This window comes from Oncorhynchus kisutch, linkage group LG30 (assembly GCF_002021735.2).
Source record: "Oncorhynchus kisutch isolate 150728-3 linkage group LG30, Okis_V2, whole genome shotgun sequence".
NCBI classification, from domain to species: Eukaryota; Metazoa; Chordata; class Actinopteri; order Salmoniformes; family Salmonidae; genus Oncorhynchus; species Oncorhynchus kisutch.
Window position 1 is genome coordinate 3,384,913 of NC_034203.2, and position 14,651 is coordinate 3,399,563.

General features: G+C 44.9%; 1 protein-coding gene across 2 annotated transcripts in view; it reads right to left on the bottom strand.

Moving 5' to 3' along the window:
- Positions 1–14,651, bottom strand: part of adcy8 (adenylate cyclase 8 (brain)) — a 247,827-nt gene that overhangs the window by 72,955 nt on the left and 160,221 nt on the right. For both annotated transcript variants that reach the window (XM_020467285.2, XM_020467284.2), the window contains exon 7: positions 12,063–12,330. In XM_020467285.2, coding sequence (XP_020322874.1) covers positions 12,063–12,330 — 268 coding nt within the window. The remainder of the gene's footprint in view (positions 1–12,062; positions 12,331–14,651) is intronic.

Consider the following 14,651-nt stretch of genomic DNA (forward strand, 5'->3'; position numbering starts at 1 on the left):
AATGAATTGTGCTGCCTTGTTTATGGACCTGTCAAAAGTGTTTGATGCTCTCGATCATGTTATTTTATTGAACAAGTTGTCCTCGATTGGCCTGGGCTCTGACACCTTCTCTTGGTTTCCTGATTATCTGAGTGACAGAACTCAGGCCATCGTGATTGATGGGTTTAAGTCCATATTTCTTGAAGAAAATAAAGGTGTTCCACAGGGGTCAAATACTTGGACCTGTTCTCTTCACTATTTACATAAATGCTATTGGTCAATCTGTAAGAAAAAAAATCTATATGTGAATGATACTATTACGTACTGTGGCGTACAGCAGGTCAGCCACCAGGGGGAGACTCGTCGAGGCCTGGTAACAGATGGAGTATACATCACAAGACAATGGCTCCCTCTGCTGGACGTGCCAGGTCTCGACCGGCTCTCCGGCCAGGACTAATTGGGGTTGGTGAGTATTCAAGGGCTGATTTCTCACCAGCTGTACGAGTCCCATAAATCTGCCAGAAGGGCAGCACACAGGGGAGACATTAAGGGGAGGAAAGGACTCCCGTATAGTTGGGGACGGTACCAGAGGTAACAGGAGGGAGTTCCGTTTTTGATCCCCACAAGATACAGCAAGTCCCGGAGCCCAGAAGACGGTATCCCTGTATATATTTATGTTTGTCTGTGCAATGTGTGTTGTGCTGTATTTTGTTTTATATTGTATTAGATTGATGTATTTTATATGCAGGGCTCCCTGCAAGAGACACTCAATGGTGATCCTTGATTAATTAAATAAAAAAAGGTAAATAAAAATTGACAACAGCTCCAAGCCATTTCTTAAAACTGAAGCCAACAGCATGCTCATAATGTATGCCAAGGCAGTGATATTGAGATTTGTTTCCTGGATTTTTTTTAAGACAACCTACTGTGTCTTGTGTACAAAATGCCATCGGTGACATGACAAGCATGTAGTCGCAATAAGGCAGGGTGCCGGAGAGTAGCCATTTAAACTACTCTTGTATGTATAACAAGTACAGAAACAAGAGAACATGTATTTTGCGTGCGCACACACACGTTCTTACCCCAGCAGCATGTTCAGCCAGCTCAGACTCAACCACGCTGAAAACAGACAAACTAACAGAGGAAGAGGGGGTGAGAGCCCGGAGGGTAAAAATCACACGAGGGATAACTTCAGCCCACAGCGAGAGATGTGACAACATAAAAGACACATCAAGTTGCAGCAGAAGAGCCTTTGATATGCAAAGACAGAGCCTTTTCAAATGACTGTTCCTGACAGCATCTCATTGTGTGAGAAACAAAGGAGTCAGATCTTAGCAGGAATAACATTCCATTGAATTGAAACGCAGCCATGATGGCTACATCATGAAAACCATCTCCACAGAGGTACAGTACAGTAAAGTCAAGTCACTGTTGAATATAATCTTCTGCATAGAACATGTACATTCAATGTGCAAAGTGGAATACTTGACACTTGATGTTCTCTCCTATTATGACAGTATGGGGTCGTTCTGTATTCTCACCATGCGTCCTTCTGTTCAATTGAGCTTAAGGCTGGTCTAGTGTGTAACGCCGCCTGCAGCACATAGCCATCAACATTAGCGTGGGTAGGAATCCCAGCCTCACCGCTACTCTACATCTCCCTCCCTCAGTCTCCCTTTTCTCTTCAATCTATCAATAAAATACTCAGAGATCTCCTTACAGTTGGTAGTTCTTACATACTGGCCCCATCAGCATAGAATGTGTGTGACATATCTCTAACAAGTGACCACCTGTATGCTAAGACCGATATGTATGATAATGATAATATAAGCCTTTAAGGCATGATGTAATAGTAGATTATATGGGGGATATGAGCAGGTGGCAACAGCTAGATCTACTGTAGATCAGATCCAATTGATGTTTAGCTGCTGAACAGACAGAACAGCCCGACGCAGATGTGCAAGAGCCAGTAAACTGTCTGTGTGTGTGTGTGCACGCGCATGCTTGGGTGTACACTGAGGAGTAGCTGGATTACATTTTTGCAATCTTCTTCATTATTCATGCAACAAATGGGCCAGTCAAGCGAAACCATGACATACTGGAACCCCAACATTGAGTTACAGCCAGGTGAACCTCCATAGGGTACTACAGCACTACACGTTTAACATGACATACTGGAACCCCAACATTGAGTTACAGCCAGGTGAACCTCCATAGGGTACTACAGCACTACACGTTTAACATGACATACTGGAACCCCAACATTGAGTTACAGCCAGGTGAACCTCCATAGGGTACTACAGCACTACACGTTTAACATGACATACTGGAACCCCAACATTGAGTTACAGCCAGGTGAACCTCCATAGGGTACTACAGCACTACACGTTTAACATGACATACTGGAACCCCAACATTGAGTTACAGCCAGGTGAACCTCCATAGGGTACTACAGCACTACACGTTTAACATGACATACTGGAACCCCAACATTGAGTTACAGCCAGGTGAACCTCCATAGGGTACTACAGCACTACACGTTTAACATGACATACTGGAACCCCAACATTGAGTTACAGCCAGGTGAACCTCCATAGGGTACTACAGCACTACACGTTTAACATGACATACTGGAACCCCAACATTGAGTTACAGCCAGGTGAACCTCCATAGGGTACTACAGCACTACACGTTTAACATGACATACTGGAACCCCAACATTGAGTTACAGCCAGGTGAACCTCCATAGGGTACTACAACACTACACGTTTAACATGACATACTGGAACCCCGGCATTGAGTTACAGCCAGGTGAACCTCCATAGGGTACTACAACACTACACGTTTAACATGACATACTGGAACCCCGGCATTGAGTTACAGCCAGGTGAACCTCCATAGGGTACTACAACACTACACGTTTAACATGAGTTTAAAAAAAAAAAACTGCCTGGAACGATCCAATCAGACAGAGCACCCTCCGGGACCAACAAGACAGTGCCACAGATTTATTACCGACACTCCTTTCTGGTTCGACTGAATTCAACACTTATTCTAATATTCAAATCTGGATACATATCGAGCTGAGACTGATTGTAACATTGTGGACCATATTATGAGGCAAAAAACACAATCAAAATACACTGCCAAAATGGTCAAAGGTTGTGGTTAAATCACATTTCCTCGCCTGTTAACGCTCACAATGATATGGTCCACTTACGTTCTGGTGATTCATATACACACACACATACGATGCAATTCATGGCTAAAGCCACACAGTACAGCAGTTCACTTTCATTCTGTCTGTCCATTCTCACAAACAAGTTCCCACAATACATGGCTAGCACCGCATGGTCATATGTACCACCACATATAACTTCTTCCACATTTTGTTGTGTTGTAGCCTGAATGTAAAATAGATTGAGACTTTGTGTCACTGGCCTACACAGGTCCCATAATGTCAAAGTGGAATTATGTTTTTAGAAAATGTTACAAATTAATCTGAAATGTCTTGTCTATAAGTATTCAACCCCTTTGTTAAGGAAGCCTAAATAAGTTCCATAGTGCAAATGTGCTTAACAAGTCAAATCAAATTGTATTTGCAACATGCTCCGAATACAACAGGTAGACCTTACCGTGAAATCCTTACAAGCATATAAGAAATAAAAGTAACAAATAATTAAAGAGCAGCAGTAAAAACAACAATACCAGTACTGTAATGAATACTAATTAATAACTGGTTCTCACAAATGAGCTAGGAAAAAGGCTTAGTAGAGTCAAAACAAACAATACCTCACAAACAGAATGAATTGAACTAAATACTCACCTGGTTTCATCAGGTGAGTATCTAACACAGGTGAAATCAATGAACAAAAATGAAAGCCCCCCCCACACACTGCGGGTAGAGACTGGAGGATAAAGAGGACTGTAGGTGACCGGTTTTAACAGAGACACATGGAAGGACGAGGATATATTATACTAACGGGGTAACTGGAGTCGGTACGTGACAGGGTTGATCTTGAAAGGACAGAGCTTTTTGCCAAGGAGGCGGAGCCGGATGCCTCTGGTAGAGAGTCACACACGCTGTCCAGGATGAAAGATTGGCATAGGTCGACGGCATTTGTCGGCAAAGCGTTTCTGGGTATTAGAGGCTTCCTGCAGATGCCTGTGAGCGGTCTCCCATACCCGCTCACTACGCCGAAGTCAGTCGTTGATCGGTGGGACAGTACCAGGCTCAGCCTCTCAGGGAAACATGGGGGGTTGGTTACCAAGTCACACTGAAACGGAGTAAGGCGGAGGGATGAATGCATGAGTGAGTTCTGAGTGTATATTCGGCCCAGGCCATATACCAACTCCAGTTGTGTGGAGAGGCAGAACATTGTTGGCGGAGGTACTTCCCTATTTCTTGGTTCAGGCGTTCTGTCTTCCCGTTTGTCTGGGGATGGTACCCGGAAGAGCGGCTGAGGGTAACCCCCAGTCTTTCACCGAAGGCTCGCCACACCCGGGAGACAAACTGGGGCCCGCGGTCAGAGATGATGTCCTCTTGAATCCCATACAGATGAAACACCTGCTGGAACATACACTCAGCCAATTCCATGGCATTAGGTAAATTAGGAAGAGGAACCAGACACATTTTTGAAAAATTGTCTACTATGACAAGGATGGTGGTGTTACCAGAGGATTCAGGAATGTCTGTGATGAAGTCAACAGCTATGTGGAACCAGGGTCTGTGAGGGACTCGCAAAGGTTGATGACCGGAAGGGAGATGAAGAGGGCTTTTGGTTTGGGTACAGATTGGCCAGGAGAGTATGTAATCCCTTACGTTGGATGCCAGTAAGGTCCACCAGAACTTACGGGCTAGAAGTTCATAGATGTCCTGACCCCAAGGACGTGTGACACCATTGCATCAGTTGGGGTCTAACAGCTGCTGGTACGTACCTCCTCCCAACAGGTGTCTCAGGAGGAGCCGGGTCTGAGGCTAGGGCTTCTTGTATGGCAGAGTAAACCTCCCACTGTACCAGTCCCATAAAGCAAGAGGAAGGAAGAATGGGTCTGAGTTACTGGTCGGAAGGTCAAAATGGCTAGAGAGAGCATCAGCTTTTACAGTTTTCTTTCCAGTGATGTAAATAACATGAAAATGGAAGTGTGTGGAGAGAGCCCAGTTGGCTTGTCTGGAGTTTAACCTCTTGGCCTCTCTAATATCTTCCATATTACGATCATCTGTTAGGATGAGAAAGGAATGTTGTGCCAGTTTCACCACTCCAAGAGGGCCAGCTTGATGGCGAGGAGTTCTGTTCCCCACATCGTAATTCCTCTCAGAGGAGGATAACTTCCTGGAGAAGAAGTCGCAGGGATGTGATTTGGGAGGTGTTCCCACCCACTGAGAGAGTATTGCACCTACTTCGGAGGCATCCACCTCCAGGGTAAAAGGAAGGGTCGGATCAGGTTGGCGAAGGACAGGAGCTGAGGTGAAGAGGCGTTTCAAGTTGTTGAAAGCAGTCAGGGCAGTATCAGTCCGGGTCTTTTGGCTGGTAAGGGCAGTGAGGGGAGCGACTGTAGAACTGAAGTTCCAAATGAACCACCAAAAGTAGTTGGAGAACCCAAGGAAACATTGGAGTTCCTTCAAACCTTTCTGGCGCAGGCGTTCCGCTAGTGACCCACCTTGACAACATCTGGTGAAATTGCAGAGCGCCAAATTCAAAAATAGTCATTATAAACATTCATGAAAAATACAAGTGTGCTACATCGTCTTAAAGATTAACTTCTTCTTAATCCAGGCACTTTGTCAGATTTCAAAAAGGCTTTACGGCGAAAGCATACCATGCGATTAGGACAGCGCCCCACTTACAAAAGCATACAAACATTTTACAACCAAGTAAAGGAATTACAAAAGTCAGAAATAGCGATACAATTAATCACTTACCTTTGAAGATATTCATATGGTTTCAGTCAGAAGAGTCCCAGCTACACAATAAATGTTTGTTTTGTTTGAAAAAAGTCCCTCTTATATCCCAAAAACTCCGTTTTGTTGGCGCGTTTTGTTCAGTAATCCACTGGCTCAAAGGTGGTCAAAACAGACGAATACATCCTAATAGTACCAGTAAAGTTTGTCGAAACATGTCAAACGATGTTTAGAATTAACCCTCAGGTTGTCAAGTGTCTAAATAAAATCGACAATAGCGTATTCAATTGAAAGGAAAAACAACGAAGGGCGCAAAATCGGTCATGTGCGCAAACCAACACTGCATGATTCCACAGTCCACTGAGAGAAAGGTCTCTCTTTTTCATTTTTCAGAAAACAAGCCTGAACCCATGTCTAAAGAATGTTTACATCTAGTGGAAGCCATAGGAACTGCAATCTGGGCCCTAACCCATTAGATACTCTATAGGCATTCAATTGAAAATACCCACATCAAAAAAATCCTGGATGGATTTTCCTCAGGTTTTCACCGGCCATATCAGTTCTGTTATACTCACAGACATTATTTGAACAGTTTTGGAAACTTTTGTGTTTTCTATCCAAATCTACCAATTGTGCATATCCTAGCTTCTGGGCCTAAGTAACAGGCAGTTTTACTTCTCATCCAGACGTCGAAATACTGCCCCCAAGACATAAGAAGTTGACGGTGGTGAGATTGGGCCAGTTTCTGATGGCGGTGACTTTGTTCTCATCCATGCTGACCCCGCCAGGTGTTAGTACGAAACCAAGGAAGTTTAGCGAGGTTACATGGAAGGTGCTCTTTTCAGTCTTCACATGGTGAATGAGCTGTTGAAAAACCCTTTGCACATGCTGTATGTGTTCCTTCAGGGAGTAAATCAGGATGTCATCAATGTAGACGATGAGAAAGGGGTTGATCGTGTCCTGGAAAACCTTGTTCATAAAGGATTGGAAGACGGCGGGGGCGTTAGTAAGGCATGACCAGGTATTCGTAGTGCCCTCGTCCGGTGATACAGGCGATCTTTAATTCGTCGCCTTCACTTATACGGACAAGGTTATATGCACTTCACAGGTCGAGGTTTATATAGATGATGGTGCGGCCTATTTGTTCAAGGGTCGCTGGGATCAGAGGAAGAGGGAAAGTTGTTGACCGTGATGTCATTCGGGGAACAGTAATCAATGGGGCGGCAGGGTAGCCTAGTGGTTAGAGCGTTGGACTAGTTACCGGAAGGTTGCAAGTTCAATCCCCTGAGCTGACAAGGTACAAATCTGTCGTTCTGGAGATGGACATAAGAATGTATTGATTTATATCCTGAAGGTCACCTCTACAGGCCAGCTCCGCCTGAAGTTCTCTGTTGAGCCCTCTTCGGTAGACGGTAAGTAAAGCAGCCTCTCTCCATCGACTTCCTTTAGACATGGTGTGGAACTTGAGGGCATAGTCGGCAGCTGAATTGTATCCTTGTTGAAGTTCTATGAGAAGGTCTCCTTTAGGACGACCAGAGGGAGAGTGATGGAATACCTCTTTGAAGAGGGTGTGGAAATGGGTCTCGGATCCAAGTTCTGTGCTGTTTCAGTCCATATGGCGGTGGCCCAATCCAGGGCTTTGCCTGTGAGTAGAGACACAACACAATCCACCCTGTTCTTGTCAGTGGCGAAGTAAATGGGGTTGTGCTCAATGTAATTGCTGCATAGCATCAGAAATCCCAGGTGAACCGTCAAATTTTTCAGGCATGGATATGAATGAAGGAGGGAATTGGAGGGGTAGGGATAGGCTGGTGGAGAAGATGGCAGATTTCCATCATACACTTCTCTTGCTGGGTTACTCACCGCTGAATCCATTCCGGTTTTTGGGTATTCTGTAATGAATACTCAGGGAGAAAAGGTGTAGATTCACGTGCAGAGAGCGGCAGGTGTTTATTTCGCCTTCTCAGAAGGCAGGAATCGTGATCACAGGCAGGCAATGGTCATACACAGGTAAGCAAACAGGCAGGTGAATCAAAACTAGGATTGAAGGCTATAACTGGTTCTCACAAACGAGCTAGGAAAAGGCTTTGTAGAGACAAAACGAACAATACCTCACAAAGGCACAAACAGAATGAACTGAACTAAATAAGGAGCTGATGAGACCAGGTGAGTAATTAACACAGGTGAAATCAATGGCTGCGTTCAAGAACACAAAGAAACAGAACACAAGGTTGACTAAGAAAATAAATACAGAACCCTACAGGTAGAGTCTCCTCAGTGGGAATAGGCGTTGTCGTGCCCTCTTCACGACGGTATTCGTGTGTTTGGACGATGATAGCTTGTTGATGATGTGGACACCAAGGAACTTGAAGTTCTCAACCTGCTCCCCTACAGCCCCGTTGATGAGAATGGGGGCGTGCTCGGCCCGCCTTTTCCTGTAGTCCACAATCATCTTGTTTGTCTTGATCACGTTGAAAGAGAGGTTGTTGTCCTTGCAACACAGTAGGCTGTCTCATCGTTGTCGGTGATCAGGCCTACCACCGTTGTGTCATCGGCAAACTTAATGGTGTTGCAGGGACTATTAGTTGCATGGACTGATAGTGTTTAACTTGATTTTTGAATGACTACCTCATCTCTGTACCCCACATATCTGTGGGGTACAGAGTGCTCCCAAAACAAGCACTGGGACGTACCCAAACAAAAGATCGAGGGAAACCTCGAAGACGACAAGGGACGAGACCCGTAATAGACAAAACACGCAGCACAGGCTGAGACAACGCATAGGTACTCACTCACACGACCAAAGGACATGGGAACAATAATCGACAGCCCAATGGGGAAACAAAGGGCACATTTATACAAACACAATCAGTGAGTAATTGGACGCAGGTGTGCGCAATGACACTGTTCAGCGCAACCTAGAAGACCGGTGACTTCGACCTCAAACAGGTGAGCAGAATAAGCAGCAGTACTGGGGGGGATCTGTGACATTATGTTTGGGGCAAATCCAATACAACACATTACTGAACTCCACACTCCATATTTTTAAGCATAGGAGTTTTTCAGCATAAAATAGAAACAGGCAAAATCCTAGAGGAAAACCTGGTTCAGTCTGCTTTCCACCAGACACTGGGAGATGAATTCATCTTTGATTTGGTCCTGCCGTACATACCTACACATACGCTACGGTCACAAGACGCAGGCCTCCTAATTGTCCCTAGAATTTTTAAGCAAACAGCTGGAGGCAGGGCATTCTCCTATAGAGCTCCATTTTTATGGAACGGTCTGCCTACCCATGTCAGAGACGCAAACTCGGTCTCAACCTTTAAGTCTTTACTGAAGACTCATCTCTTCAGTGGGTCATATGATTGAGTGTAGTCTAGCCCGGGAGTGGGAAGGTGAACGGAAAGGCTCTGGAGCAACGAACCGCCCTTGCTGTCTCTGCCTGGCCGGTTCCCCTCTTTCCACTGGGATTCTCTGCCTCTAACCCTATTACAGGGCCTGAGTCACTGGCTTACTGGGGCTCTCTCATGCCGTCCCTGGAAGGGGTGCGTCACCTGAGTGGGTTGATTCACTGATGTGGTCATCCTGTCTGGGTTGGCGCCCCCCCTTGGGTTGTGCCATGGCGGAGATCTTTGTGGGCTATACTCGGCCTTGTCTCAGGATGGTAAGTTGGTGGTTGAAGATATCCCTCTAGTGGTGTGGGGGCTGTGCTTTGGCAGAGTGGGTGGGGTTATATCCTTCCTGTTTGGCCCTGTCCGGGGATGTCCTCGGATGGGGCCACAGTGTCTCCTGACCCCTCCTGTCTCAGCCTCCAGTATTTATGCTGCAGTAGTTTATGTGTCGGGGGGCTAGGGTCAGTTTGTTATATCTGGAGTACCTCTCCTGTCCTATTCGGTGTCCTGTGTGAATCTAAGTGTGCGTTCTCTAATTCTCTCTCTCTCTCGGAGGACCTGAGCCCTAGGACCATGCCCCAGGACTACCTGACATGATGACTCCTTGCTGTCCCCAGTCCACCTGGCCGTGCTGCTGCTCCAGTTTCAACTGTTCTGCCTTATTATTATTCGACCATGCTGGTCATTTATGAACATCTTGGCCATCTTCTGTTATAATCTCCACCCGGCACAGCCAGAAGAGGACTGGCCACCCCACATATGCTCTCTCTAATTCTCTCTTTCTTTCTCTCTCTCGGAGGACCTGAGCCCTAGGACCATGCCCCAGGACTACCTGACATGATGACTCCTTGCTGTCCCCAGTCCACCTGGCCGTGCTGCTGCTCCAGACCTGAGCCCTTGGACCATGCCCCAGGACTACCTGACATGATGACTCCTTGCTGTCCCCAGTCCACCTGACTGTGCTGCTGCTCCAGTTTCAACTGTTCTGCCTTATTATTATACGACCATGCTGGTCATTTAAGAACATTTGAACATCTTGGCCATGTTCTGTTATAATCTCCACCCGGCACAGCCAGAAGAGGACTGGCCACCCCACATAGCCTGGTTCCTCTCTAGGTTTCTTCCTAGGTTTTGGCCTTTCTAAGGAGTTTTTCCTAGCCACCGTGCTTCCACACCTGCATTGCTTGCTGTTTGGGGTTTTAGGCTGGGTTTCTGTACAGCACTTTGAGATATCAGCTGATGTACGAAGGGCTATATAAATAAATTTGATTTGATTTTGATTTGACAATAACCGTGGTACAGTTTTGACATAAATCTGCTTGAAAATCTATGACAAGACTTTTAAAAAATGGTTGTCTAGCAATGATCAACAAGCAATTTGGCAGAGCTTAAATAATTTTTAAAGAATACTGTACAATTCAGATGTGCAATGCCCTTTCAGACTTACCCAGAAAAATTCACAGCAGTAATTGTTGCCAAAGGTGATTCTAATGGTGTGAATACTTATGTAAAATAGATATTTCTGCATTTCATTTTCAATAAATTATGTTTTAACTTTGTCATTATGGCTATTGTGTGTAGGTGGGTGACAAAAATAATACATTTAATCCAGTTTGAATGCAGGCTGTAAGACAACGATGTGGAATAAATCAAGGGGTATGAATACTTTCTGAAGGCACTCTACATTCTGGTTGTCCATTCTCAAAACCATACAGGCAAATGAGACACATTACAAACTTACCACAATACATGGCTCCTAGGGGTGCGAACGTTTAAACATTTTAACAACATTAGGTATTTTTTCTAAACGTTAACAATCCCTAACTGAAAGACATTTATTTTTCACTTTTAACATTAAAATCATAGTGGTAGTTTTGTGATAAGTGCACTAACAAGCCTTTATCATCATAAAGAGAAACATTTTAAGTAAACAAATACCTAATGCAACAATGCATTAACATTAGTTGGAGGAGATATGCAGTACAGGTACAATGCTGAAAGGAATGACCCAACCCGCTGCTGGCAGGACGGAGTGGGAAAAGCACAGCGCTGATTACAGAAATGATTGAAGTTGATATGCAGCCATTGTCAATAGTAGAGGATGTTGTCTTCAATACCCACATCTAGAACCAGATTTGTTGTCTATGAACACGCTATCATACATTACTGTATCAAGCCATCACATTGATGAGAAGTGGGACATGAAGTACGCACTGACATCTGAGAACATTGAGTCGAGTACAATGAGCTCCGTCTGGTACAATTTCCATAAGTTCCCACAGCCACAAAGTCAAAAATAGCTATATCGTAAAACAAGTGGTCTTAATTTAAGGTTAGGGTTAGGCATAAGGGTAGCAGTGTGGTTAATGTTAGGGTTAAGGTTGGGTTTAAAATGACATTGTAAGTAGATAAATTGTAGCAATATAGGCAGGATTTTTGACTTTGTGGCTGTGGTAACTAGTGACGACCGGTAAGTAGGTAGTAGTCAAGAACACGGTAAATTGAACTGCATTGCCCCCTAAGCAGTCATACACAGAACCACATCTGAATTGTGAACTTGAGTCAATTTATATTTGTTTTTAAAACGTTTGGGAAAAAAACTATATGTCAATTTAAACATTAAGAGGAATTTTACATTTGTCACATCCCTACCACCATGGCTACCACCACATACATTCTGCTTGCTCACTCTCACAAAACAAAAAAAGGCAGACAAATAAATTGATCCAGTAATTCCCACAGACAGCTAGCTACATGAACACGGTTAGGGAACGATCAGGACTTACATTCTGCTTGCCCACGATGTTGTCGAAGGGCAGCTCGGGACTCCAGGAGCCCTGGTTGAAGGTGGCGCTGCTGACTCGTCGGTCGGTGCTGGTCGCCTCCTTCATGATGTCCTCGGGCAGTGTGAGTAGACTCTCTTCGGGCTGCTTGATCAGGTACGTCTCGATGTTGTGGCGGCGCAAGAATTCGTTGCGGTCCTTGCCATGGCCTTCCTCTACCTCGTAGTCACCATTCAGGCAGTCCAGGGACGCCTTGGAGATGTGGATTCGTCTGAGGACGAGGTTTTCATTAGATGGCCAGTACGTACACTTTACTTTGATATGGTCTATGCTGCTCAAATTGTCAACAAACTATCAACTGAACATCTGTTGATATGAAATTGCTTGCAATGGTTACAGTTAGGGTGAAGGTGAGGGTAAAGGTTAAGGCTAGGGTTAGGCTTAGTGGATAGATACTGTAGGGGACATTTTGTTGACAGAAGATCTACAAATCATCAATTTGGGACTATCAAAATAGTGTGATACCGATGACCATGCTGTCAAGTCACACTTGCCTCTATCGTTACATTTAATGAGCAATTCAATTGCATAGGTTGTTAACAATAAAAGTAACAGAAAGGTCCAGAATGTTTGATTTGTCTGCTGGAGGCAAGGAAAACACATTTTACCATTATTTGGTTGTAAAATGAACAGCTCCTGAACAATACAGTCAAAACGACTAATTTCCAAATATTCCATTCAAAACTATTTCACACATTTAAGTGTATCATCGTAGATGTCACTCCCTGATCTGTTTCACCTGTCCTTGTGCTTGTCTCCACCCCCCTCCAGGTGTCGCTCATCTACCCCACTTATCCCCTAGGTATTCATACCTGTGTTCTCTGTCTGTCTGTGCCAGTTCGACCAGCATTTTCTCAGCACCTGTTTTTCCCCAGTCTCTCTTTTTCTTGTCCTCCTGGTTTTGACCCTTGCCTGTCCTGACTGACCACTCTGCCTTCCCCTGAGCCTGCCTGCTGTCCTGTACCTTTGCCGCTACTCTAGAATATCGACCCTTGCCTGCCTTGAGCTGTCATTTGCCTGCCCTTGTTGTTGCAATTAACATTGTTACTTCAACACGAGTGTTTGGCCTCCCTTGATAAAAAAAAAGCATTAAATAATAGCCAATCAGTGTTGAGCTAAATTGAGTGAGCTCAATTGTGAATGGTCCTGGTGCCCCCCAAAAAGTTGAATTGTTGCATCTCGTTGTGTTTGTTGTCCTCCGGTGGCTAGCTAGCAAGCTAAAATTGCCCCTTTCCCAAATCTGTACTTGTGGTTTTACTTAATTCCGTGTACTGGCCATGAATTATAATGCAGATTTGGATCCAACCATAAATTCATACATTGTGCCCTTGGCCTGAGAGGGTAGAAGTTCAACATGAAGCTAAACTATATAAACAAAAGTATGTGGACAACTGCTCGTCGTAAATCTCATTCCAAAATCATGGGAACTAATATTGTGTTGTTTCCCACTTTGCTGCTATAACAGCCTCCACTCTTCTGGGAAGGCTTTCCACTAGATGTTGGAACATTGCTGAGGGGACTTTCAGCCATAAGAGCATTAGTGAGGTCGGCACTGATGTTGGGTGATTAGGCCTGGCAAGCAGTCGGTATTCCAATTCATCCCAAAGGTGTTCGATGGGGTTGAGGTCGGGGCTCTGTGCAGACCACTCAAGTTCTTCCACACCGATCTCGACAAACCATTTCAGTATGGATCTCGCTTTGTGCACGGGGGCATTGTCATGCTGAAACAGGAAAGGGCCTTCCCCAAACTGATGCCACAAAGTTGGAAGCACAGAATCGTCTAGAATGTCATTGTATGCTGTTGTGTTACGATTTCCCTTCACTGGAACTAAGCGGCATAGCCAGAACAATGAAAAACAGCCTCAGACCATTATTCCTCCTCCACCAAACTTTACAGTTGCCACTATGCATTGGGGCAGGTATCGTTTTCCTGGCATTCACCAAACCCAGATTTGTACGTCAGACTGGTGAAGAGTGATTCATCACTCCAGAGAATGCATTTCCACTGCTCCAGAGTCTACACCATTCCACCCGACGCTTGACATTGCGCATGGTGATCTTAGGTTTGTGTTAGGCTGCTCTGCCAATGGAACCCATTTCATGATGCTCCTGAAGAACAGTTTTTGTGCTGACGTTGCTTTCAGGGGTAGTTTGGAACTCGGTAGTGAGTGTTGCAACTGTGGACAGACAATGTTTAGTTTACGCGCTACGTGCTTCAGCACCCGGCAGACCCGTTTTGTGAGCTTGTGTGGCCTACCACTTCACGGTTGAGACATTGTTGCTCCTAGACGTTTCCACTTCACAATGACAACAATTACAGTTGACCGGGGCAGCTCTAGCAAGGCATCAATTTGATAAACTGACTTGTTAGAAAGGTGGCATCATATGGCGGTGCCACGTTGAAAGTCACTGAGCTCTTCAGTAAGTCCATTCTACTGCCAATGTTTGTCTATGGAGATTGCATGGCTGTGTGCTCGATTTTATACACCTGTCGGCAATGGGTGTGACTGAAATAGCCAAATCCACTAATTT